The sequence below is a fragment of the Panthera pardus genome, unplaced genomic scaffold (assembly GCF_024362965.1).
Source record: "Panthera pardus isolate Hobbes unplaced genomic scaffold, ASM2436296v1 HiC_scaffold_21, whole genome shotgun sequence".
Lineage (NCBI taxonomy): Eukaryota > Metazoa > Chordata > Mammalia > Carnivora > Felidae > Panthera > Panthera pardus.
Genome location: NW_026526777.1, coordinates 55314497 through 55341590, shown reverse-complemented (window position 1 = coordinate 55341590; position 27094 = coordinate 55314497). Strand labels below are relative to the sequence as shown.

Genomic DNA, 27094 nt, shown 5'->3' with positions numbered 1-27094 from the left:
AAATTCTCTCGTCCCCTCCAAAATCCTAACCTGTTGCCCAGAGAAGCCAAATAACAGGCATACTGTGTAAACCGCTCCTGCAGGCTTGCTATTCAAACCATAAATCACTTACGGAATTTGAGAAATAGAGAACTGAAGTCAATACAAAATCCAAGAGCCTGACCAGGTAATTGTGCTGCCCCATCTTGTCGTGATATAGTCACTGTGAAGCAAAGGACAGAATTTACAACCCTCTTAAATTCCTTCCAACCCCTATGAAGAGATAGGGGTTTACTTCCAAAGCACACTTTGTTAATTAGCCATTTGATAAAAACACACTTACTGAACCCCTACTATGTGCTTAGCAGGGCCCTAGGAAGAGCAATGAGAAGACGAGTCAGTCATGGTCTTTGAGATAAAAAAGCTCACCACCTAATGGTTGAAACAGTGCACAAAGAACGGAAAGAAAACTAACAGATGATCAACAGCTACTGAAAAGATGCTCCACGTCACCCACCATCAAGGAAACGCAAACCAAAACTACAGTAAGATATTACATCACACCTGTCAGAATGGTTTATCAAAAAGTATTGGCAAGACTGTAGAGAAAAGGGAGCCCCTGTGCACAGTTGGTGAGCATTTACATTTGTGGCCACTAGGGATAATGGTAGGGAGGTTCCTCAAAAAATGAAAAATAGAACTACCATATGATCTAGCAATGCATTTCTGGGTATTTCCCCAAAGAAAATGAAAACAGTAATTCAAAAAGATACATGAACCCCCATGTTCGTTACAGCAGCATCTACAATAGCCAAGATATGGAAACAACCAAAAGTCCACTGACAAATGAATGGATAAATATATATATGGAGAGAGAGGGAGAGACATACACATACTGGCATATTACTCAGTTATGAAAAAGAATGAAATTTTGCCATTCGTGACAACATGGATTAAAACTGAGGGCATTATACTAAGTGATATAAGTCGGACAAAGAAAGACCAATACCATGATCTATCTCACTTATACGTGGAATCTTAAAATAAAAAAAAAACAAAAAACAAAAAACTCACAGATACAGAGAATAGATTGGTGTTTGCCAGAAATGAGGAATCAGGAGCAGGGAAAATGAGTGAAGGGGTTAAAAGGTACAAATTTCCAGTTATAAAGTAAATAAGGTGGGGTGACTGGGTGGCTCAGTGGTTGGGTGTCTGTTGATTTCATCTCAGGTCATGATACCAGGGTCATGGGATTGAACCTGTGTTGGGTTCTGCTCTGAGTGTGAAGCCTGCTTAAGATTCTCTCTCCCTCTGCCCCCTCCGTGCTCATGTTCTCTTTCTCTCTCTAAAATAAAAAAATAATAATAAAAATAAAATAAAATAAATAAGTTTTGAGTATGTAATATACAGCATGGTGACTTTGGTTAATAATACTGTATTGTATACATGAAAGTTGCTGAAAGAGTAAATCTTACACGTTCTCATTAAAAGAAAAAATTTTTGTAACTATATGTGGTGACAGATGTCAATCAGACTTATTGTGGTGATCATTTTGCAATATATAAAAAGATTAAATCACATCATACACCTGAAACCAATATAATGTTGTATTTCTTGTTTTTAATATGAAATTTATTGTCAAACTGGTTTCCATACAACACGCAGTGCTCATCCCAACGGGTGCCCTCCTCAATGCCCATCACCCACTCCCCTCCCTCCCACCCCCCATGAACCCTCAGTTTATTCTCAGTTTTTAAGAGTCCTATAATATTGTATTTCAATTATACCTCCATTTAAAAAAGGAATAAAGTATACTTCTTACAGTAAATGAAAAACAATAGTTCGGAATGCTGTGAAAGAGACTAGAGAAGTATTAGGGTGTCAGAAAAGGGAAAGCCTGGTGGAAACTGGAGTTTTGGGGACAGCCACTCACAGTGCATCACCACCTAGATGAGTGGAAACCCTAAACGCACTGGGAAACAAGCCCATTTGGAAGCATTTGCTCTGAGTCAGAGCCTTGGGGAAACAATCAAGGGAGGATGTTTGCATTATTTAAGAAAAGGGTTCTCCTCGAGAGACTTGTCTTCTTATAAAGGAGAACAGCTCAATAAGTAAAAGTCTTACAGAAGACTATCTTTCATTTACATTAAGAGGGTTCCAGAAAATAGACTCACGCCACACATCTAATCCAAGACAGTAGCCACCAGAGAGAGAGTTTGTGGTGTTTGTAGAGGCTGCAATGCGCATCGCTTTCCAATCAAACTAGATCACTTTTGAGAGTGAGAGAGGGCTCTATTCATAAAGATGCCAGCACAACTGATGTTCTGAGACCGTGTGAAGTAAACCAGGATGCACGGCCACTTGCTTATGAAAAAAACCATCCTCTCTACCAACCTGACCTTTTTCTAGTGGTTGATCTTCCACCGTTAGAAATATATTTCCTTGGTTTAAGACATTGCTCTCTCTTAAAAGCCAAATTCCCCTTTCATGATTTGCCACGTGACTGTCAGATGCCTTGCAAAGTGTCAGATCCCTTGCAAAGAGGTGTGGCTACCTGGAGATATCCCTCCCTGGGACACACGCATTCGGCACCAGGCTCACCCTCCCTGTGCAGTCTCCCAGGTGTGTGCCTTGATCTTGTGATCCCAGGGCTGGCAGGTGTTTCCCCTCTCTCTAACCACACTTTTTTTCCTCCCATTCTTCAAGACCTCACTCAAACATTGCTGCAACTGCAAATCTCTCTCTAGTCCCTTCCTGCAGGACAAACTCCTCGCTCTTCTGAGTTCGAATGACCCTTTTGTAAGCCTCTGGTATTGTGCTAATCATCATCAAAATTGTATCATCGTCGGCAACGTGTGTGGCTTCCTGCCATCTTCATGTTCCACCGCAGGGCCTGACACCTAATAAATACTCAGTGCACTTTCATTCCCTTCCCCCAACCTTTCTTCCGCCACGTGTTAGCTGCGTGACCTTGTGCAGCTTAACCCCTCTGAATCTCAGTTTTTCACCTGTAAAATGGAGATAGTAATACTTGACCCCCAAGGCCCTTACAAAAATCACTGAGATAATGTGCCTAAAATGCATGCCTGGTACACAGCGAGTGAGCAGTCGACCCAAACAACAGTCGTTATCGTGAATGCTGTCCCCCAATGCCACCACGTCACTTCCGGAGTGCCAGGCGCAGTGTGAAGCATCCCACGTGCCGTATCCTGGAGTCCACACTAAACGCATTTCTAGGGGACAGTACTCTGCTGTTGTGGCATTCCAAGGTCTCAGACGATGCCTGGCACACTGTAAGCGCTCAATCAATATTTGTATTCTCATTACTCCCATTTTATGAGATATCGGAAAAAAGCATACACCATAAAGTCATAAATTTTTACTGGTTTCATTATTTTGAACGGCTCATTGTCTTCGTTAGTAAACTGAGAATCCTGATCCTAATTATCTTGCAAGGGAGTTAGGAGATAGTAAATGCAAAACATGTTCTAAATATTTGTTAGTATTCAGGGTGCCTGGGTGGCTCAGTCGGTTAAGTGTCCGACTTCGGCTCAGGTCATGCTCTCGCAGTTTGCGACTGCAAGCCCATGGCGGGCTCTGTGCTGACAGGTCAGAGCCTGGAGCCTGTTTCAAATTCTGTGTCTCCCTCTCTCTATGCCCCTCCCCCACTCATATTTTCTCTCTCTCTCTCAAAAATAAATATTAAAAAAAATTTTATAAATAAAAATATATTAGTATAATATTTATTATATAAATAAAATTTATATATATATAAATATATATATTAGTATAAATAAAAATATATTAGTATTCTAGAATGTTCCTTAATCTCAACCTGATCGTCATCTGGCTCTTGGAAAAGCCTAGTGTGAACCCCGGGGTGCTGCCAGCCCCTGTGGTTTGAGCTTGGAGAGCTCCGGGCTGCAAAAAAAATAGCATGGCACTTTGAGGACAGGGAGAGCTGGGACCAAGCAGCAGGTAGACTCCCATGGGGAGATGGAAGGAGCCTGGTAATGACCGCCCTTCTCCCTGGCCTTAACATGTCTCTGCCTCCTGGTCCTCCATCATGCCCAAGATCAAAGCTGAAGAGGCAGCTCCAGGGCATGGCAGAAAACGTTCTCTCATTGCTTCTCCGTCTTGCCTTCTTTAATCTACCAAGTAACTCCGGGGATGTTCTCACTCATCTGATTAAGTAGCTGGAGTACCTCCACTTATCTCTCTAAAGATACTGTCAAGCTGTGGGAACTTACAGGGAAAGACCCACAAGCTCATGACTCTCCTGATCATTTTTGGGTAATAGACATTTCTGCAGTCTTGTTAAGTCACAACCACTGACTTAATTCAGAAAATGGAAGGTTCAGTCTCTCGTGTAATAATCAAAGCCTTGGACTTTATTTAAAGTTCTAATCTTCTCTCTAGTACTTCGCCCTGGGCCTGCCACCAGGGGAGACCTAAGGTTTTGGAAGTGGGGCATGAAACCTTTCTTCTGTATCACCTGTGCGTCCACTCTTCCTCCCCATGATGTCGACGGGGAGGTTTCTGATTCTTTCAGAAAGTCCAGGAAGGGATCAGAAGAAGAGAAGAGAAAGAGAGGTTAAAAAAAGGCGGAGGTGGGGGAGACATCTAATTTAATTGGTATTATCACATTCTGGCTTCCAGATCTCTGAGCCTGGTAGATGTTTAAAACTAGTTCTTACTTGTATGGATGTCTTGGCACCCCAAAACAATGGTGACCTCTCCCCAACAGTTCTCTTGACTCAGAAGAATGGACCCTATTCTGGCAGACACTTCCATAGCTCTAGTGGACAGGACCTAATATGACCCCATATTAGTTCTCTTTTGATGGCTCACATCCGTCCCTCAGGAAACCCTAACACATGCTTTGTCTCAATAAACTCGGGGAGTGCTGGTCAAACACAACATAAACACAACTCCCCTTCACAGCTAGCCAGCCCAAATCCCATCCTCTAGATTTTCCAGGAAAGGTCAGGTAGACAAAAATTCCACAGAGCACCCAACTGCTCCCCGAATGGTGGGATTGAGCCCCTTCCCTTATGCTTATCTCAAGAACCAGGTCTTTTGATTCCATTTCTTTGATGGGAAAATGGCACACGCAACACACCAACAGCTCTTTCCAAAGAGGTCTACCCAAAGATTCTCTCTCATGTTCTATGTTCTTGACTCTCTTAGATTCTCAGTTCTATTAGCTGACACCTCCCATTGAACAAGTGGGTCTCAGCAACAAATTAAATCGACCTGTTGACAGTGGGATACATAGAACAAGAAAAATCCTCTTAAGTAATTTCCATGCATTTGTGTCATCGTTGGCTTACATTTTCTATTTCTGAAAAGGGTTACTGAGGCCTAGTCAGTAAATTAAGAGATTCATGGAATGTTGAAAGGACTTTAGCAATTATCTAGTTCAATTTGCTCATTGTACAGTGGAGAGATCTGAAGTCCTGTAAGAATTATCAGAAAATATATAACCAAAAGGGTAAAGCACTAAGTGTTTACTGTGTTAGTATCAGAGAAGAATAGGAGTATGTTTAGGTATCCTAAGAATGCAGGAGTGGCTTCCACTTAATACCAGGTAACCCATGGTGCTAGATGCTGCCTAGGGACTCTTGGCATACCATCCCTCCCCCTTGGACTCCCTCCTGCATCACAAGGACTGGAAGCCAAAAACTACATTTCTAAGACTTGTAGTTAGGGCTTGAAGACAATTTAGGTTTTTCCAGTGATTTAGATATCTGGGCTTGGAAGACAAAGGGAGGCAGAGGCTGAATTTTGGTGACTACATTGATCCATAAACATGTTCCAACAGGTATGTTTACATCAGCCAAACTCCGCGTCCCACCCTCTGGAAGTGTCTGTGGCAACCGCAGCGGTTCCTGCCCATTGGATGGTAGCTCTAGTCGTGTGTTCTTACAAGGCCCTGATTTTGGCAGGGAGAACCCTGAATGTTGCTCCTCCAGTCCTTCCCTCTATTACATGCACCTAATTCTTGTACTAAGTCCCTTTCTTTGTGAAACAGGGTGGCCACTGCTTTCTATACTAAATCAAGAGTGATACAGGGGCGCCTGGGTGGCTCAGTTGGTTAAGCCTCCGACTTCAGCTCAGGTCATGATCCCATGGTTTACGAGTTCGAGCCCCATGTCAGGCTCTGCGCTGACAGCTCAGAGCCTGGAGCCTGCTTCAGATTCTGTGTCTCACTCTTTCTCTGCCCCTCCCCTGCTCGCACTCTGTCTCTCTCTGTCAAAAATAAACATTAAAAATTTTTTTTTAATAAAAAAAGTGATATGCATACAAATCACAATATAAAATCTCAAAGACTTTCTTTGAGGCATCAAGTCTATAATCAGCCAACAAGTTCCTGAACATCTATGTCCTGTATATCTCTTATGTCTCTCTATTCTCCATTCCCCTGACACTTCTCTACTTTAGTCCCTCAGCATCTCTGTTCTAGACTATTGAAATTACATCCTGGTATCCCTGATCCTAGCCACTGTCCATATGAATCCAGCTGTCTGGCTAGCTTCCATATGAATCTGATCTTTTCTTACCTTGTCACTTCCTCGTTCAGAATTCTTGAATGGATAACCATAACCTAGAGGATGGTATCCAAACCCTTGAGTGTGGCATTTCAAAGTCCTTCATAATCAGGGCCCTGCACGTTGAGTCTACCCTCTGCTATCCCCATCACCTCTGCTCAGCAACACTGAACTAATTGTAACTTGATCACTCAAGGCCTCTTTTCTGTGCATTTGCCCATTTTTTCCTCCATGCCCATCATGTGTTCCTTGCTCATTGACTACCTGGCAGGCATCTATTCTTCCTTCAACACTCAGTTTTTGGCTCCCTTCCTCTTGAATCCTCTTTTACTCTTCTCTCAGACAGACTCAGATGTTCCCACCTGAGGGCCAGCACTCACCGAATCAAATTTCCACGGTGACATTGATGGATCATCTCTCTCTCCATTAGACTATACACTTCTGGATGGAAAGCACTGGATCTTTTCACCTTTGAATCCCCAAGACATAAGGTAGGCACTCAGACAAAAGGAAGGAAGGGTGGGAAGGAAGAAGGGGAAGAAGGAGGTGTATAGAAGCAGGAAAGGCGGGAGGAAGTGGGAAAGAGCCGGAGACAAGACTCAAGTGACTTCACAATTCTGTCCTTGAGTTCACTAGTTTTTACAAACCCATCATCTCCAAGAGTTAGCTCAGCTCCTCAAATCATACCCTCCTAAGTTTAAAAAAAAAAAATGAGGGTTTTTTTTTCACCATTGGCATAACAAATAGTCCAGGTGCATAGTATTTGTTTATACATTCTGAAGTTCCAAAGCAAAAATAAATAAAAGAACCATTGTTCTGTTAATCTTCCAGAGGCTTCACTTTACAGCCTCCGTGACAGTATCAGTTACTATTTTATTTTTTGGAACCTGGGCCAGGGACCTCATTCTTGCCCTTCCGCAATCCCTTTCTTCCTCTACCGCCTCTCCCCCCTTCTGCTATCTCCACCACACTCAGTCCTCCTCTTTAGCAGGGTTCTACGTCATGAAAAATTAAAAAAAAAAAAAAGGAATTTCTACTTTAAGACTAATAACTCCTCCCCCTTCCTCAATTTTTACATGAAAAGACAATGTTAAAAGCCATTTTTTTCTACATTTAAAGCACTGCGGGCTCGCTGAGGAAAGGAAGGCAGTGCGTTAAGACTAAACCCCGTAGAGCCAAGCATTCAAAGTGAGTAGGGGTGATTTGGAACAGTGGATTTCATGCAGAAGGCTTGAGTTCTGACTCCAACTCCTTTGCTTGTTAGCTGCAAGATGTCAAAGAAACAATTTCTAATCTTCTAGGAGTGACTATTGCTGCATTTGTACTTGAGAGCATTAGACTGATGAACTTTAAGGTCCTTCCTGCTCCAGCATTCCCTGATTCTGCTATTTGGGGCATCTCAAATAAGCTGGAGAAGAAACCAGATTTGGTATCATACAATAGCAAGAGTGGTAAAAAAATTAGTGAGTATAAATTGTTAATGTGCATTATGTCTTCTTGTCGTAAGGTGAGTATCCTGACCCATAAACCTTGGCTGGTTCTTCCTACCGAAAAATCCTAAGTATTCAGGGACACTCTTCTGAAGAAGCTATCTCCAGACCCTCCTCCTGGTGATCATGGGGAAGAGAGTGGCCATCATCGGAGCTGGTGTCAGTGGCTTGGCCTCCATCCGGTGCTGCCTGGAAGAGGGGCTGGAACCCACCTGCTTTGAGAGGAGCAATGATATTGGAGGCCTGTGGAAATTCTTGGTGAGTGGGAAAGCACTGGAATATCAACAGAAGGGAGATGGGTGGTTCTGCAAACCAAATCTGATCGGTTCTATTCAGACTTGGGAGGAAGGTCACAAAAGCTCCAGATCTGGAAAGTAAAATCTTCTCTCTCCCATCATGCTAATGTCCAATCACTCAAAACTACTTCATACCAGCTCATAAAACAATGTTACCTGTGTAACAGAGTCCAGATCTCCAGGCTGTAAAGGGTGCTAATGTCGGTAATTTCTAACAAAAACAAAAACAAAAATGCACCACTGCCTCCCCCATGTAAATGAATGGAATCTATCCCTGTTCCCTATTGCTGACAAATCCTAGGAGCATAAAGGGGATTAAAAAAGAAAAGAAAAAGAAAAGGAGAAAGGTAGACCAAGATCAGAAGTTCTCAGTTAGTTTCAACTCTTAGGTTTTCCGGAAAGATTAATTTTCGGCAAGTCGCTTTTTTCTTTCTGGACCTCAAATGCTCATTTGTCAGATGTTGAGGCTGGAAATTAAGTTTCCTTTAAAATGCCTTCCAACTGCAATGGGATGTGATTCTATAATTACCTCATGTCTATCAGGAAGACACTGTTATGATAAACAATGACTGTGTGTGTTGTGTGTGTGGTTATTGAATACTCCAACCAACTCCAAAACCAAAGAAAAAACTGATTTGTCTTTGCCATACAGGCTCATGGTTGGACAAATGATATAATTAGTAAATATTCACTATACAAAACATGTTTAAATTTTGAAAATCACATTGGGGAAACTTCTATCCTTTCTGTCCTGAATGTCTCAGCCATTGTGATTGGATATAGACGATATATATTTGGCATGAAGACGTTATATCCATACCATTCACCTTATAGCCAAATTCTGTCTTGGTCTCAGTGCTCGCCCAACCTACAACAACAGGTTGCTCTAGTAGAATATACCAGTGCTAACTTAGGACATCTTTGTATTCATCTCAAGAGTCTTTTTTTTTTTTTTTTTTTTAATTTGTGAGGTCCTATAATCCTGAAAGTATTATATGAGATATAAGATCATCTCCATTAGGAAATGATCAAGAATTATTTTTTAAAAAAGATGTTTATTTATTTATCTTTGAGAGGGTGGGTGCAGAGAGAGAGGGGGACAGAGAATCCCAAGCAGCCTCCACACCATCAGGGCAGAGCCCAATACGGGGCTCGATCACAAGAACTGTGAAATCATGACCTGAGGGAAAATCGAGTCAGGTGCTTAACAGACTGAGCCACCCAGGCACCCCAAAAGTTATTTTTTTAAGGATTCAATTATCTTTATTTACATTTGCTCAGGGAGATGTGACCAGCTTAGCCTAAATCATGAAATGGTTCTCCATGATCTCATTAGCAACAATTAAATGCTGCTTGAATATCTATTTTGGCAGAGTTTTGTGCTAGGTACTGGGATGACAAATGCATGACATAATTACTTTACATAAATGGTTTCCAATCCATTTGGTGAAACAAGCCATAACACAGGTCCACAATCCTTTGATAGAAAGATCGGCAAAAATTCATTTGATGGCAAAACCTTTCCTGAAGTCATAAGATCAGAAAATGTGAGCTGAATTGACATTGGGCTAGTTATAATCTTTATTTGTCCCACTTTGTGTTTCACTGCAGAAATTTTCTTGTGTCTGATGATAGGGTGCTGTCCCACTTCTCACTAGAAGTGTTATGGAGAAAAATCTAAAAATCTACAGATTCCAAAATATATCTGGCCTTATGAATTTCAAATAAGAGATTATAATACTTTACAACAATGAGACAGCCCTTGGTGATGGTCAACTTAATGAACAAGTGCTTTGAGATTTAGGAGATGGGGTGGGGGGTGGCTACTGAAATGTTCTCAGGTCAAGGGACACTTCCTGCAGGGAGAGTACTTGGCTGAGACTTGAAGGGTGTTCTCAGACAAGGAACGTAGAGGACCACTATGTGACATAACTCCAGAGTGCCATTTCCACTGTAGTCTGTGAATGGCACCCCATGGACATGCGGTCACCAACAGTGTGCCAGTACCCGGTGGGAGAGGTTTCTCGGTAGAAGGGACCAGCGTGAAAGGCATGGGGAGGCAGTGAACATGGTATATCCGGGAATTTGTAAGTTAACCAGTGCAGCCAGATCACAACATTTATTTAAGGAAGCAATATATGACAGATGAGTAAAATGCAAAATCAGTCTCCAGGTTATCCACAAGATGGGTATCTTTCTTCCATAGGTCACTGGTTATAAGAATTATACTCAAAGACCCCCATGGGGATGTAAATACATAAAAATACTCTAATTGTGGAAGACAGGTCGGGGAAACTTCTCTTTCTGTCCTGAATTTCTCGGCCATTGTGATTGGATATAGATGATACATACTTGGCATGAAGACATTATATCTGCACCATTCGCCTTATAGCCAAAAGGTGAACCCTTCTCTTCTTTTCCAAGAAAACCTGCTGGGTTCGATGCATGTTTAGAAAGGGATTTTTGAAAAATGGGTTACATAAGCTTTTATCTTGCAAGTCCTGTTAGGCAGAAGGTATTTTGGAAGAAAGACACCTGATAATTCTGAACTTTTCACCACATGCTTTTTCTGCAAAACGGAAACCAAATGAGACTTAAACACTAGCAGGCTGAATGCGAGCATGTTTTAGTTTCATATCCCCCAATATTAAGGCCTTGTGTCCTCAAAAGATTAATTAACAAGTTGTTCAACAAGCCGTGTACAATAGGTGGGTATTATTTTGATTGCAAAAGGGGAAAACAATGGAACCAGAACTCCCTGGACTTTTGTTCCACTCATCCACTCATTTATTCAACAAATACATTCAGAGTACACTATGGATAGGGTACAATGTTAGGTACAGCTGCAGATAAGAGGTACAGCAGGCAGCCAGCTTTTTAAAATCAGAGAAAACAAGTCTCAGAATGACCGTAATATGTGCGAATATGCGATTAGGGCAGTAAAGTCAATCAGAGCTTGGTAGAGGTAAGGGATGACTTCAGGTTGGTGAGAGAGAGGCAAGGAAAGGCATGACGAAGGGGGCAACTTTGGAGCTGGACCTTGAGGGTATCTTTAGACAAGCAGAAGTGGGATTGACAGGCAGAGTCTGAAAGAAGATCAAGCCAGACTGCTTGACACGCGTGCACAACATTCTCGAGTTAGCCTCTGACCTCGCCCCCCTGTTGGTTATGTTCTAGCGGGAAAGACGAGACACAGATGCAGCTATAACCCAACACAGGCCGTGACAACGTGACCGCAGCTGCTTGGATCTCTGGGTCTAGGGCAAGCCCTCTCAGCCAGAGGCAGAGTCTGAGCTTAACTTGCTCACCAGCCACTTAAACTACGCCACAAGCAGAAACTGGAAATACTAGCTCTCTGGAGCAATTGTCTGTTGTTATATAACACAAGCGTTTTCCTTTGTTTGTAGAACAGCCTGTCAGGGGAAATTCCAAGGAGCTGTCGGGTACATACTCTTCACTCTGTTATGATCGGATAGGCTGGGGTCAGGAGGCGAAAGAGCAGAAATTCATTAATGATGGAAATAATCCAAGGTCTTATCCACTCTGTTTCCCAGAGCGGAGTCTTACATTTTTTTAACCAGACCCCTGCCTGAAGCCCGCCTTCCCTCCCCTCACTCCTTCTGCTCACTTCTCCTTCTCACAACAACCAACCAAAGGTCAGGCTGTGGGTGAACGGGAAAGACTCAAACCTGAAAATCCACTAGGCACAAGCTGTCACCCTTTTTCTGATCGTCGCAGAAATTTCAGAGTGAGGCTTAAGAACGTTAACATCTCTGAGCCTGGCTATTTATGAAAAACACAGCAACCGTGCATAGAGGAAGTTTTCATCCCAACCTAAAGCCAAACAGGGGCCTCAGGCAGCCCCCGTCCCCACCCCCACCCCCACCCCAGCCCCAGACACAAGCCTCTCAACCATTCCAGCACTTTTGGTCTGTATCTTCCAGAGGTCAGTTTGGGGCTGGAGGATGATTGATGTCCTGAATCCGGCAGGAACATGTCATTCCATCCCGTTCCCACATTTCATGAAGGTTCCTTTGGGTTTGGGGGAAGCGGAGGCTGCCAGCTTTTTAATGTATTTTCAAGGCAGCACATCGTGTGAATTTTTATCCTGCCCTTACAGCAGAGAGGAAATGTTTGTTTTCCATTTAGCCTTCAACTACTTCTCAAAAAGAAGCCAGTTTTCAATCACATAGCGGCTCCATAATGAAGTGGCAAGATGTGATACAAGTTCTGAGGCTCCTGGTTTCCTGCGTCTCTTCGGTGAGGAGCAAGTGCCACTAACTGGTGGTTAGGGAGGTCCGCCAGCACGGAGTTCATCCACAAGAGAGCAGCGGTTCTCAAAGTGCGGTTCCCGGACCAGCGGCATCAGCATCGCCTGCAACTATCGGAAATGCCGATTCTCAGGCTCCCCGCTAGACACACTGAATCAGAAATCCTGGGGGGCGGGGAGGAGGTGAACCAGGTGGCACGCAGGAATCTAAGGGGGCCTGATTATGCCAAATGAATAAACCCTCCACTTCAAGTGAAGTGTTCGAATCAAACAGCCGATCGAATAGACTAAAAACTGCACCCTCCTTTGGACCATTTAATTGTGTTCCTTTAACATGACCGTGAGATCAGAACCGGCGCTGTGACTGGAAAAAGGAAGAAAACACTACGGGACTACAGACACAGATGTAACGTGGGGGTAATTCGAGGAAGAGAACTAAGGTGTAGGGTCCCAGCTCTGCGCCAGGTGCTGTGCTAAAGGCTTTCTTTGCTGCATCTCACAGAGAAGTGTGAATTGTTTTCATGTCTTTTTTATACACATGAAAACGGTTTCAGTCACCAAAACTTGAGTTTTCACTGAGGGAAACATCATCCTTGGCCTCCTTTTTAAGCTTTCTTCCTCTTCCTAGGACCATGCCGAAGAGGGCAGAGCCAGCATTTACCAGTCGGTATTCACCAACTCTTCCAAAGAGATGATGTGCTTTCCAGACTTCCCTTATCCTGATGATTACCCCAACTACATGCACCACAGCAAACTCCAGGAATACATAAAGACATTTGCTCAAAAGAAGAATCTTTTAAGATATATACAGTTTGAGGTAAGGGTCTTACGCCTTGTGCTGTTGATCCCAGTATGTCTATCGGTTGGAGGGGGGTGGGAAGCAAGGATACAGACTTCCGTTACAGAAATCAGAGCTCCATGTTTGGACAGCTCACCAATCAAATGTTGGTTCGGATTATAAAGTATTCGTGCATCGTGCTTTCTCACCCCTAAAAATGTCCTCCACTAGTGCCCGAGAACTTTTAGAATATCATCGCAAATACTGGAGAAGCCTATACTATCATAGCATATGTTCCACCCCATACACTGTCACGTGTTAGAAACAATCCCAGATCGGGGCGCCTGGGTGGCGCAGTCGGTTAAGCGTCCGACTTCAGCCAGGTCACTATCTCGCGGTCCATGAGTTCGAGCCCCGCGTCGGGCTCTGGGCTGATGGCTCGGAGCCTGGAGCCTGTTTCCGATTCTGTGTCTCCTTCTCTCTCTGCCCCTCCCCCGTTCATGCTCTGTCTCTCTCTGTCCCAAAAATAAATTTAAAAAAAACGTTGAAAAAAAATTAAAAAAAAAAAAAAAGAAACAATCCCAGACTGTCTAGTCCATATTTAGATTTCTGTGGGTTCAAGGCCGATGAGTTGTGGTTCAAGAAAACATGCCATTCTTCAGAAGTTCTGCCATTATAAGGAGAGTAAAATATGAATGAATAATACAGCCATTGCCCTCATCCTTCACCCACTTAGTTTCTTAGATGAGGAGACACAGCAGTTAAGGCAGAGATGCGCTCTCTGCAAATAGCAATAATACTTCATATTTGCTCACAGGTCTTAACCTTGGTTCATGACTGTGAAATCCAAAGCACATATATGTAGTGAGAAAAATAATCAACCATATCATGAGTTGTGATTACATTTAATATAATTTCACTTATCTATGATTATTTTATTTATTATATTTAATTTAATATGATTTCACACTTATTTACATAAATAGTCATACTATGGAAGTGGCTAATATTTCCAAGGGAGAGTGTATGTCACCACGGAGAAATAAGGATTGAACCCTGAGACATTCCCACATTTATGGAATTGATAGAAAATGAGGTCAGAGAGAAAGAGGCCATGAATTTCAGTAGAGGATGGCAGGAAGCAAATGACATGGCCTCTTTCACAAGATTCAGTGTAATTTACCCCAAATCTATTAACTAGATGTCACAAAAGTAAATAGGCCCCAGTGAGTGATTTTCCTTGGAAGATTTGAAGATTCACTGTGACTCCTTGTTTTAATGTCCTCCCTATATTTCTCAACGATCAGGCAAGCTCATAACAATTACTTCCTCTGCAGAAACACTGCAAGAAAATTAAAACCCACAGAATTGTAAATAGAAGGAATTTCTTTCTGGTTTTCTTTAAGACCCTGGTTTCTAGCATAAAGAAATGTCCCAGCTTCTTAGTCACTGGACAATGGGAAGTTGTTTCAGAAAAGGATGGGAAACAGGAATCTACTATTTTTGACGCTATAATGATTTGTTCGGGACATCACGTATACCCCAATCTACCAACTGATTCTTTTCCTGGTAAGTTTGGAAAACGTATAATAGTCTGGGGATTTATACACAAGCACCAAGGGTTGAGCTAGATCTTTCCATAGACTGTCCATAATGATTATTCTTAAGGTTCCAAAGATTTCAAAACCAAATTTTTAAGTCTGATGATAAATACAGAAATCATTGTTCTCCTGAACCCTTACGCTAAAAGAATCAAGAAGCTGCAAGTCAGAGATCAGTTGACGATACAGGTCCTTATGGAGGAAGGGTTTTTAAATGTCATCTATATCCACACTTTGCAAATTCACTTTAGAAATTTCAGTGAGTATGTGTGTGTGTGCGTGTGTGTGTGCGCGCGCACGCGCGTGTGTGTGTGTGTAGTGGCACACTCCATTAGTATGCAAAAGCACCAAACATCAAATAAATATAATACACAGGTAACCTCACTCTCTCCTTCCTTCCTCCTCCATTACAATAGGAACACAGGTCTACTCTAAAATATTAGAGTTCTGATCTCAAGCCATGATGTTCACAGGCCGAGATAATTAAAAGAGGCACCCAGAGGCACCTGGCTGGCCCAGTCAGTGGAATGTGTGACTCTTGATCTCGGGGTTGTGGGTTCAAGCCCTACATTGGGTGTAGAGATTACTTTAAAATAAAATCTAGAAAATATTTATAAATAAATACATGAATAAGTAGAGATTCAGGGAGAATAGAAGATGGAAAGCATGAAGGTTAAGAGGCAGTATATTTAGGCTTAGAACACTTGGGCTCAACCTCTTATTCCACTAGTTCCTTAGCATATGATCTTGGACAAGTCACTTAACTTCTTTGTCTCGACTTCCTTATCTTTTAAAAGATAATGATATCTGCCATACAGAGATGTCATCAAGATTAAGTGTTTGTTTAAGCATATAGATCCTAGCCCACAGTAAGCACTCAATAAATACTAGTTATTATTATCAAAATAGAAGTTCCCATATCATAGGTTTTTAAGGCACAGTAAGTACTTATTTGGGGGTTTAGTGTCAAAAAGGATAAATGCGTTTCAACTAGGAAACTGTTTTTCAAAATTAAGACTGATGACAGGAGTTAAAAAAAAAATTGAAAAAGTGAGTCTTCACCATGTCTTCTGAAAATCAGCTCAAATCCCTCCTCATGTTCCACTTAGGCCTACACCAGTTTCAAGGCCACTATCTCCACAGCAGGGACTACAAAGACCCGGACGCCTTCAAGGGGAAGAGGGTCCTTGTCATCGGCCTGGGGAACTCAGGATCTGACATTGCTGTTGAGCTCAGCCGTCTGGCTACACAGGTACACTTCGGGAAACAAACTTAGGGTACGGGTGTGCTATTAAATCAACAGCTTGGGCGCCGAGGCTCGTGCTCACATGTCATACTACAAGGGATCCACCTGTGGCATATGCCCATTGAATCGAGGAGGACTAGAGACATGGTCCCTGTGAAGCAAGGTAACGTGGCCCATGCTAGCAAGGAAGCGCGTTCTACCGGAACCAGAGGTAAGTGTACGTGTGTAGACATACACGAGTGCATTGTTTTGTTTTAATTTTATGTTCTGCTCACCTCCCAGCAAACTGGTTGCTAGTCAGGATCTGCCTTTATTTATTTAGCAGTAGTTCTTATCATAGTTCTTACCATGCAAAAGGTGTTTTGCTTATCATTCTGGAGGTCTGAGATATAGAAGATTTTGTTCCCACCGTCTTCTATCCGTTTAATAGCCAGTGCTCAACAAATACTGGGCACCTGTTATATGCCAGAACTATGTCAGACTAGCAATAAACACGGAAATAAGTCGGACTATTTCTGACTTCCAGGAGCTGTCAGTGGGTGGAGGTGGGAGGACAGGTACACAGACCTTCACGAACGGAGGTGACATTAGGTGTGGCCGCACCATGAAAAGAGAACCTAACTTAGCCTGGATGAAGTCAAGGGAGGCTTCCCAGAGGACTCTATGCTGAATCATCCATGACCAACAGACCTTAAAGAGCTTAACCTATTTTTAAGGAAATAGGTCCTCAGTAAACAAATTCTTTTTTTTTTTTTTTTTTTTTTTTTTTTTATTTTATTTATTTTTGGGACAGAGAGAGACAGAGCATGAACGGGGGAGGGGCAGAGAGAGAGGGAGACACAGAATCGGAAACAGGCTCCAGGCTCCGAGCCATCAGCCCAGAGCCTGACGTGGGGCTCGAACTCACGGGCCGCGAGATCGTGACCTGGCTGAAGTCGGACGCTTAACCGACTGCGCCACCCAGGCGCCCTCAGTAAACAAATTCTTAAACGGAATAAAACCTAATGACATTTTTGGTGTCAAACTCCCTCGGGTTATCACACAAGTGGCAGAAGAGACAAGTAGCTCTCAGGGCTGAGGCAGCTGCCATGGTCTGAGTGTCCAGACGAGGTCATGAGGTGGGCACAGAAGGACTGGAAGAGAAAACTTCAGACAAAGAACAGAATTAACTTCTTGACCTCTCCTCAGCCTAATTTCAGGTAGAGATTTAGCTATGTTTCTCCCACCCAACCCAGCAACTACCCTCAACCACCCACCCCCACTGAGGCCCTGGATTGGCTGGTCCCCACCAGGCCTACCATCATGTCTCTGAGTCTGTGAAGATTAAACCTGTCACAACTGAATACACAGCTCTCTTGTTCCCGGCTGTCAGGTTCTCATTATTTCAACAACTATGCACTCGCCCTCTTGGGTGGAGAGACAGAGTAGTTCCATCTCTACCTAGTCTCAGTCATAGGCGATTCATCCTGACCCAACTCTCTGAAATTTCTTCTTCCAGGGGTGGCTAGGAGTCTCGGTCGGTTAAGCAGCTGACTCTTGGTTTCAGCTCAGATCATGACCTCAAGGTTCATGGGGCTGGGCTCTGTGCTGACAGTGAGGAGACTGCTTGGGATTCTCCCTCCCTCTCTCTCTGTCCCTACCCTATGTGCCTTCTCTCTCTCTGTCTCTCTCTTTGTGTATGTGTATGTGTGTGAATATATATATCACACACACACACACACACACACACACACACACATATATATATACTTTAAAAATATTTCTTTTTTAAATGTTTATTTATAAAAAAAATAAATAAATGTTTATTTATTTTTGAGAAAGAGAGAAAGCACAAGTGGGAGAGGGGCAGAGAGAGAGGGAGACACAAAATCCAAAGCAGGCTCCAGGCTCTGAGCTGTCAGCACAGAACCCGAGGCGGGGCTCGAGCTCACGAACCGCAAGATCATGACCTGAGCCAAAGTTGGACACTTGACCGATTGAGCCACCCAGGTGCCCCCAAAAATATTTAAAAAAATAAAAATAAAAATGCTTCCGCCTGGATACGGAGGGCAATGCACGGAGATGTCCATAAAACACGTCCGTTGTGTCATATCTGCTTGTTTCCTACAGTGTGACACTGAAGTCTATGTTGCCTTCCCCACCAGGTCGTTATCAGTACCAGAAGTGGCTCCTGGGTCATGAGCCGGGTTTGGGACAATGGCTACCCTTGGGACATGGTGTATGTTACCCGCTTTGCATCCTTTCTCCGGAATGCCCTGCCTTCATTTGTCTCTGACTGGTTATACGTGAAGAAGATGAACACGTGGTTTAAGCATGAGAACTTCGGCCTGATGCCTTTAAATGGGTACTACAAGTAACACGTATTTTATCACTTAAAAAAGCGGGGCACTCGCTTCAGTTGAACTCTTTCTCTCTAGATCTTACTTTAGCTGTGTCACTGAGGTTGTTGAGATGAAACCGAGGACTACATGAGTGGCACAGTATACCCAGAGAGCACGTATGGGTTGAAAATCGTATGGAAATGTCTCTGGCGGAGAAAGAAATATGGGAGAATACAAAAGGCCAAGGAGCGGGGCAGTAGATCCCCCTGACATGACAGATTCATTTATGGTAGCTCCAAGCTAAAGCATAGAATTTTGAGGGCAGAACTGTCTCATGAATTGTTCTTTTGAGAAATACCTCATCCATGCTTTTAAGTGAATGGGGATCGCAATTTTAATACCTAGTCCTCAAGACTATTGTGGTATGCAGTAAGATAAAAACATATAAGGCATTTTGTAAACTATAAAGCTTTACAGATATTGGTTCTTACTAGTCTCGGATATTCTAATACGCTTGTAAGGAGCAATTAACCAAGTGGTATTAATCGACATGTCTCAGAAAGTAGAAAACCTCAGAATGAAAGTACACACCTCTTCCACCGTGGAAAGATTGGAATGTTAGCAGGACAGTCAGGAGGCATGGAACATGGAAAGCAGTGGAGATTCACAAAACTGATGTAGCCGGTAAAATTAACAAGCTTTGGTTTATTTATTTTTCTGTAGACACAGAGCCTGACACCTGCTAATTAGAAAGGCACTCTAAGCAGAAGAATCAGTACGTCCATAGAAAAATATTCGAGTGGCTAAGACAAGAAAGGACTCACTAAGAAATTTCATCTTGGCCCATGCTAGCAAAAATGTTTCATTGTGGGGGGGGGGGGGGGGGCGCCTGGCTGGTGCAGTCAGCGAGCATGCTACTCTTGATCTCGGGGTTGTGAGTGGGAGCCCCGTGTTGGGTATAGAGATTACTTGAAAATAAAATCCTTAAAAACGTTTCAAAGAAAGGTTTCACTGTGTTAGAGAATCAGGTGAGGCAAAGTAAGAGGAAACCGTAAATTGAAATAGGAAATGCCAGGTTTAAGAGTCAGACCCTCACTCCACAGCATTTATCCTACTTAGTCTGGCAGACTACTGTATCCTTAAAGATAAAAGCAACCAACCAACCAACCAACCAACAAAAAACGTTGATTTCATGCATTTAAACTTATGTTTAATGTAATAGACATTCCAAAGCCTGAGCTGATGAAGACTTTTGGTCTTGTAAGACTAACTGCAAATCATAGTCTGACTCTGCCCTTTAGACAACGAAACATAGGTTTGGAAATCCATTCATTCTAAGAATGAAGCTCCCTCTCAGAAAGGGTTCCAAGTACCCTAAGGTTTTGATAACACCTTCTCACTCCTCCCTCGAGTGGGGGGAATAAAACCAGGTTTTACTGAGACCTACTTTTTGTCACCTGGTAAGGTAAGAGACAAAGTTCCAGAATGATAGAGGCAGAGAAAGATATGGAAGTATACAGGCACATTCTAAGATTTATAAACTTTCTGAGTCTTTGAGATACTTGGAGTACATTCCAAAACGCCCCGAAAGGAAAGGTGAGTCAAAATGAAGAATGTTGTCGCAAAGCACATCACTCCCAGAATTTTGGCAACCAAAGTGCAGTGTTAAAGTTGTTACACTTTCTTTTAGGACCACAGCTGTGGAAAGGAAGCCACACATGACAGTGTAACAGCTCGCCACAGCCAGTTTGATTTGCTCAAATCAAAGACCTTACTTATAATAATAGTTCACGTATAATAATGACGCTTGCATGAGGCAGAGGCACTGTTTTAAGTGCTTTATGGGTAATTGTTCGTTTAGTTCTAACCATAGGAGGTAGATTCTATCGCTATCCCCATTTTACACATAAGGAAACAAATACAGAGTAGTCACTAGTGAGAGATGGAGATTGATTATAAACCTTTCTATTATTATTTTTTTATTTTTATTCATTTTTGAAAGAGAGAGAGAGTGAGTGCAAGCGGAGGAAGAACAAAGAGAGAGAGGGAGACACAGAATCCAAAGCAGGCTCTAGGCTCCAAGCAAGCTGTCAGCACGCAGCCCGACACAGGGTTCAAACTCATGAACCGTGAGATCATGACCTGAGCCGAAGTCAGACACTTAACTGACTGAGCCACCCAGGTGTCTCCCAGAGTCTGCATTCTTAACCTCTGATTATGTCTAGGAATTAGTTTGATTGTCATCTATTTGGCCAATCCCCAAATAGTATAAGTACCCATAAGGGAATCTTCAAGTTTCAAAGGACCCAAAGAGGCAGCTCAGACAGAATTCTTAAGGATTGTTGCAGGCAATAGTAAAAAAAAAAGTTGCCACAAGAGAAGAGTTCAGAGGTCCTCACGCTAAGGTTTAGCTCTTCAAATCTGGTTCCAGTGCTATGGACTGTTGCAGATATTTCTTGGAATTGGTGCATTACAGCAAAAGTCTGTCTCTTGTTTCTGAACAGTTCCCTGCGAAAAGAGCCTGTGTTCAACGATGAGCTCCCATCCCGCATCCTGTGTGGCACCGTGTCCATCAAGCCCAATGTGAAGGAGTTCACAGAGACCTCGGCTGTGTTTGAGGATGGGACTGTGTTTGAGGCCATCGACTCCATCATCTTTGCAACAGGCTATGATTATGCCTACCCCTTCCTTGATGACTCCATCATCAAAAGCAGAAACAATGAGGTCACCTTGTTTAAAGGCATCTTCCCCCCACTAATGGAGAAGCCAACCTTGGCTGTGATTGGCCTTGTCCAGTCCCTTGGGGCTGCCATCCCCACAGCTGACCTCCAGGCTCGATGGGCTGCTAAAGTGTTTGCAAGTAGGTCGACCATTCTGTCTTTTATCCATTTAGTCAGTGAACGTTTACTGAGCACCTTCTATATGCCACGTACTGTCCTAGGTGCTCAGGATCTAAAGGGAACAAGACACACTCCGTGACCTTAGATAGCCTAAAATAGAGCCAGGGGGATGCTAAAATAGGGGAAGTTTTAGGATGTTTTCTGTACAGGAATATAAATCAGAGGCAGGGAGTGGCAAGAAACAGAGAGATAGACTAGAACACGGACGGCCTTAAGAGCTGTGTTAAAGAGCTCATAGGGAGATTGGAGGGACTATTGGAGGGAATTTGCAAGGCTTTAAGCAAGAGAAAGACAGCAGTGGATAACTGCAATGTCAAGATACATTGTGAAGGTCAGAAGGGCCCTGGTGGATGTTGCGGGCACCCGATTGGCATCAAACTGTGTCAGAATAACAATGGCAGGCCACTCCTACTCTATGCACCTACTTCTCCTCCCCCTCCAATCCAGACTCTAGGGTCTACAAGTATGCTTATGTAAGCAAATCAAGAACATGAGGATTACATGGAGAAAGGCAATGTCTCAAATATATAGATTTAATTTACTTCAGTCATATTGATCATTATTAAAGTGTCTTTTTATTCAAGGGTCCGAAAACCTTGGCCAACATAGGTGTATACCTTACCTAACATACTGTCCGTAAAAACTTAGGTAATAAATTTACAGGTAATGAAGAAAACATTACAATCCTAGAATGGATGTTTTCTAAAAATGTTGTGGGTAAGTAAGCTTCTATTTCAAATGTACACAAAGGATCATTATTGAAATAATCCCTGTTATGAAATCCTTTACAAGGTTGTTCCTCTGTAAAATACTTGCATTGTGTTTTCCTCTTAAAGGAACAACAGTGCCAAGTACCTGGGGTTTTACAAAAAAAAAAAAAAAAAAAAAAAAAAATGGCTACAGTTCATAAGCCCAAGAAATGTATATGAAACAAAAGGTGGTATTTATTCATTCAGCAAATATTTATTGAGCAACTACTATGTGCCAGGCTACATCTTGGCACTTGGGACACAACATCAAAGCAGACAAAAATTCTAGCAAACATCTGACCACAACCGTACCAGGAGAGGTAAGGTGCTAACAATGACTAGGAAGTATTCATGCACTGTGAATGTCATAATAGCTTTCTGCCATGGTGACAAAGGCAAAAGAGCTACAGTCAGCAATCAGATGACCCCTCCACTGATAACGTATTGCAAAGCTCTAAGATTTTCTGATGCTTCCTGGCCGCAGGCTAATGCTGGAAAACCCATGCGTCCTTCCGCTGTTCCATGTTAATAGGCATGTACCTTAGAGTGAAGATTACTTCTGGAGAGAATTCTTAATAAGAGGATGCAAATAAGAAGTATGAAGAAGCTGTTATGATATTAATATACATAAAGTATATCTAAGGCATGTTGGGTATTAGGTCCTCCAGGATGTTACAGAAATATGAATTAGGTGATCTGAAGCTACAAACTTCTTTGTTGCCACTGTCTCACTGCAGGCCAGCCCTGCTATTTATAGAGGGGGGTTCATTGACTTCTCAAGTCTTTATTTCTATAAATTGTTATTCTACTAAAGATACCAAAGGCAGCTCCTCTTGATATAAAATCTTTTAGGGATACAGTTCATAAATACTACAAAAAAATCAGGGGTGCCTGGATGGCTCAGTCAGTTGGGTGTCTGACTTCAGCTCAGGTCATGATCTCACTGCTTGTGAGTTCGAGCCCCACATCGGGCTCTGTGCTGACAGTCAGAGACTGAAGCCTGCTTCGGATTCTCTCTGCTGGCCACCCCCACTCTCTCTCTGCTGGCCACCCCCACTCTCTCTCTCTCTCTCTCTCTCTCTCAAAAATAAATAAAAACATTAAAAAAATAAAGAAATTTTAAAAAACACTATGAAAAAATCATCATGTGTCATTATATATTTCTGATTTTTTTTAATCTTTTTTAATACTTCTTTCCCCATTTCTCTTCTAGACTCATGCACCTTGCCAACTACAAATGAAATGATGGATGACATTGATGAGAAAATGGGGAAAAAACTCAAGTGGTAAGAGATTGTACTTGCTAATGAAACAAACCATAAGATTTTCCTTTATATGTAGGAAAATGTTGATATATTTTACAATATTTTCACTAGTCAAAATTCACATTTTTGGAACACTTGCTATGATCAAGCAGTATGAGATAGGAAAATAATAGTCATTACACGTCACCTGTAGGATAGTACAAACTACACTCTAGAGTAGTTTCTCCATGGGAGTGATTTTGATCCCCAGGGAACGTTTGGCAAAGTCCAGAGACATTTTTGGTTGTCACAAGTGGGGAGGGCATGCTATTGGCATCTAATGTGTAGAAACTAAGGATGCCGCAAAGCATCCCACAATGCAGAGGACAGGCCTCCTAAACAAAATGTTATCCAGCTCAAATGTCTCCAAGAAGTCCTTTCCCATCAGCCACATGTCTGCCAGCAAGTTAACTAGCTGGGAACTGAGCAGTGGCAGCACTGTAATCAGAAAACCAAATGAAGAACCAAACTGAGTTCACCTGCCCTAGTATTTTCTTCTAAAAAGATATTCATTTCGGGGCACCTGGGTGGTTCAGTCGGTTGGACGTCTGACTTTGGCTTAGGTCATGATCTCACAGTTCATGGGTTCGAGCCCCACATTGGGCTCTGCACTGACACGTCAGAGCCTGGATCCTGCTTTGAATTCTGTCTGTCTGTCTGTCTGTCTGTCTGTCTCTCTCTGTCCCTCCCCCATTTGTGCTCTCTCTCTCTCAAAAAAGAAAAAGAAAATAAAAAATAAAAGAACATTCCTTTCTGATTCATCCAAACATGTGTTCTCAAGTACACCATAAAGGGGATTTGTAGAAAGTCATTCAAGTGGCTAGACATCACGTATTTAAATGTATTTTTTATGTTAGCTACTTCCATATAAATCAATTTTTTTCCAATTTTATATTAAAATCTGTTGGAAGAATAATTAGATAATGAATCCTATTCGGATGAAGAGGTGTCTGTGTAAGAAGATTCTTTCTTCTTTCAAGCTCTAACACATCATCCACTGAGTTCTGCCACACAGTTGCTGGCAAAGGACCTAGAGGAGAGTAGAGGTGGAAGCTTCAGACTCAACAAAATCTCTCCTGCATCTCATCCAGTTCACAGGGCGGCTCTGCGAAGTGGACACGCCTATTCACCATTCACGCAGCTCACTCTCCTTACCAGCCTTTATATTACAGGCCAATAGGAATAAGAAGCAGGGAAAGGAGAAGCCCTGAAGTCAACCGCATTTCTTAAATGGTAGCCTGCTCTTCAGGGTTCCTAAAAGTAAATGAGGCCCTGCCCCAAAAATCTAACACTGGGGCAGATCCCAAGCAAGGTCATGTAAAGAATAATCATGTGTTAAAGAATAAACTAAGTTGATCCGTCACCTTGGCATCCTGGGGTCCTTTCACTCCAGGCCACAGAAGACCAAATGACATCAAATTTAGATAGAGGTTAGGAAGGAGGAAAAAAAATGAATCAACACATTTATAGCCACAGAACAAATGATAAACTCATTGTTGTGGAAAAAAGGAGGAATGGGATAATCCTGGAGCTGCCGACTAAAATGCTATTTTCTGAGCTAGAAAATTAGAAATTTGTGCTTTATTTACTGTGCCCCTCATTCCCATATGTTCTTTTCTTTCCTCAGGTTTGGCCAGAGCCAGACTTTGCAGACAGATTACATCACGTACATGGACGAGCTGGGCTCCTTCATAGGAGCCAAGCCTAACATACCATGGCTCTTCCTGACTGACCCCCAGCTGGCCTTGGAGGTGTACTTTGGTCCCTGCAGCCCATACCAGTTTCGACTGATGGGACCAGGGAAGTGGGATGGAGCCAGAAATGCCATCCTGACCCAATGGGACAGGACAGTAAAGCCAACCAGGATGAGAGCTGTAGGGAAAGCTCAGAGACCCCAACACTTTTATAATTTGCTCAGAATTCTTTCATTCTCAGTGCTTTTGCTAGCCGTTTGGCTTACATTTTATTAATGAGAAAGTCCTTTACATCTCAGAGTTTAGCCTAGAAGTTTAATTATTCAGATATGTATGTAGCTTAATTATAGGTATATACACATATGCATACATAAAATCTCAGAGCTGCTCTTTGCTTTCCTGCAGATGTAAAAATTAATTCTGGCCCATTTGACTCAAAGGCTAAAAAAAAAAAATGGAAAATACTCGGGCTTTCCCTTTCTGATGAGAATCTATACTCTAAAAAGGCTTTTCACATGCTTAATGGGCAAATTTGGAGATGCTTGAGATGAGGAAGAAGGGGGATGAAGGAGAGTGAGCACAGGTTTGCAGGATGAACAAAGTTTAATACATTTCTTAAGGGTGTTTCATCATAGGCAGAGATGACATCACAACAATGTTGAATCTTTCAACCCATGACATGGTATATCTTTCCATTTACTTAGACCTTTAATTGCACTCAGCAGTGTTTTGTAGTTTTTTGTGTATAGATCTTACCCATCTTAGGTCAGATTTATCCTAAGTATTCCATATTTTTGGATGTTATGATAAATGGTAGTTTAACATTTTTTAATTTCCTGTTGTTTATTGCTAACATATAGAAATGCGATCATTTGTTCTTTTGTTGAATCATCTGTAACTTTTTTGTAGATTCCATAATGCTTCCTACGTAAATAATCACGTTGTCTAAAAATAAAGATAGCTTTACTTCTCCAATTTCAACTTGGATGTCTTTTATCTTTTTCTTGACTTATTGCACTGAAACTCCAGTATAATATTGAATAGAAGTGGTGAGATGAGACATCCTTGCCTTGTTCCTGATCTTAGGAATAAAGCATTGAGTCTTTTACCACTAAGTATGATGTTAGCTATAGATATTTCATAAATACCCTTTATTAAGTTGAGGAAGCTTCCTTCTATTCCTAATTAGGATTTCTGCATGATGGATATTTATCTGTTTTTTTTTTTTTTTTTGTAATATTTTGTCTTGGTTTGTATCAATGTAATGACAGTCCCATAGAATGAATAGGAGAGTATTCTTCCTCTTAAATTTTCTGGAAGAGTTTGTCTATCATTTGCATTATTGCTTTCTTAAATATTTGGTAAAATTCACCAGTGAAGCCATCTTGACCAAAAGTTCTTTGTGTAAAAGTTTTTAAACTACAAATTCAAGTTCTTTAATAGATATAGGGCTACTCAGGTCATGTGTTTCTTCTTGAGAGAGCTTTGGTAGTATGTGTCTTCTAAGTAATTAGTTCATTTTATCTAAGGGAATTCAATAAAGATACAATGGTCTTTTCAACAGATGGTACTAGAACAATTGGATATATATATATATATATATATGAAAAAAATTCAATCAATACTTTGCATCCTATACAAAAATTAACTCAAAATGGATCCTAGAACTAAATGTAAAACCTAAAACTATTCGGGCACCTGAGTGGCTCAGTTGGTTAAGCATCTGACTCTTGATTTTGGCTCAGGTCATGATCTCACGGTTGTGAGATCGAACCCCATGTAGGGGTGTGGATGGAGCCTCCACACTCAGTGCAAAGCCTGCTTAAGACTCTCTTTCCCTCTCCCTCTGTCCCTCCCCGCCCCCAAAAGTAAAAATTAAAAATTAAATTAAATTTTAAAAACCTAAATCTTATGA

The 27094-nt window shown here is 42.0% G+C and overlaps 1 protein-coding gene across 2 annotated transcripts; it reads left to right on the top strand.

Annotated features, from left to right (window-relative positions):
- Window positions 1-7596: 7596 nt before the first annotated feature.
- On the top strand, window positions 7597-26160 carry LOC109252287 (putative dimethylaniline monooxygenase [N-oxide-forming] 6). 2 transcript variants are annotated; one of them, XM_019424653.2, is made up of 9 exons: window positions 7597-7718; window positions 8038-8278; window positions 13215-13403; window positions 14771-14933; window positions 16075-16217; window positions 18356-18555; window positions 21037-21392; window positions 23395-23467; window positions 25113-26160. In XM_019424653.2, the coding sequence occupies exons 2-9, from the start codon at window positions 8147-8149 to the stop codon at window positions 25453-25455; spliced, it is 1599 nt and encodes a 532-aa protein (XP_019280198.1). In that variant the 5' UTR covers window positions 7597-7718; window positions 8038-8146; the 3' UTR covers window positions 25456-26160. The 2 variants fall into 2 exon arrangements, with proteins under 2 accessions (XP_019280198.1, XP_019280206.2); XM_019424661.2 differs by lacking the exons at window positions 7597-7718; window positions 8038-8278 and adding an exon at window positions 12480-12576.
- The last annotated feature ends 934 nt before the right edge of the window (window positions 26161-27094 follow it).

Excerpts from the sequence above, each read along its gene's own strand:
- LOC109252287 (XM_019424653.2), top strand. The coding sequence starts at position 8,147 with ATGGGGAAGAGAGTGGCCATCATCGGAGCTGGTGTCAGTGGCTTGGCC. Across the intron at positions 8,279-13,214 it reads GAGGCCTGTGGAAATTCTTG|GACCATGCCGAAGAGGGCAG; the intron begins GTGAGTGGGAAA and ends TCCTCTTCCTAG. Across the intron at positions 23,468-25,112 it reads ATGGGGAAAAAACTCAAGTG|GTTTGGCCAGAGCCAGACTT; the intron begins GTAAGAGATTGT and ends TTCTTTCCTCAG.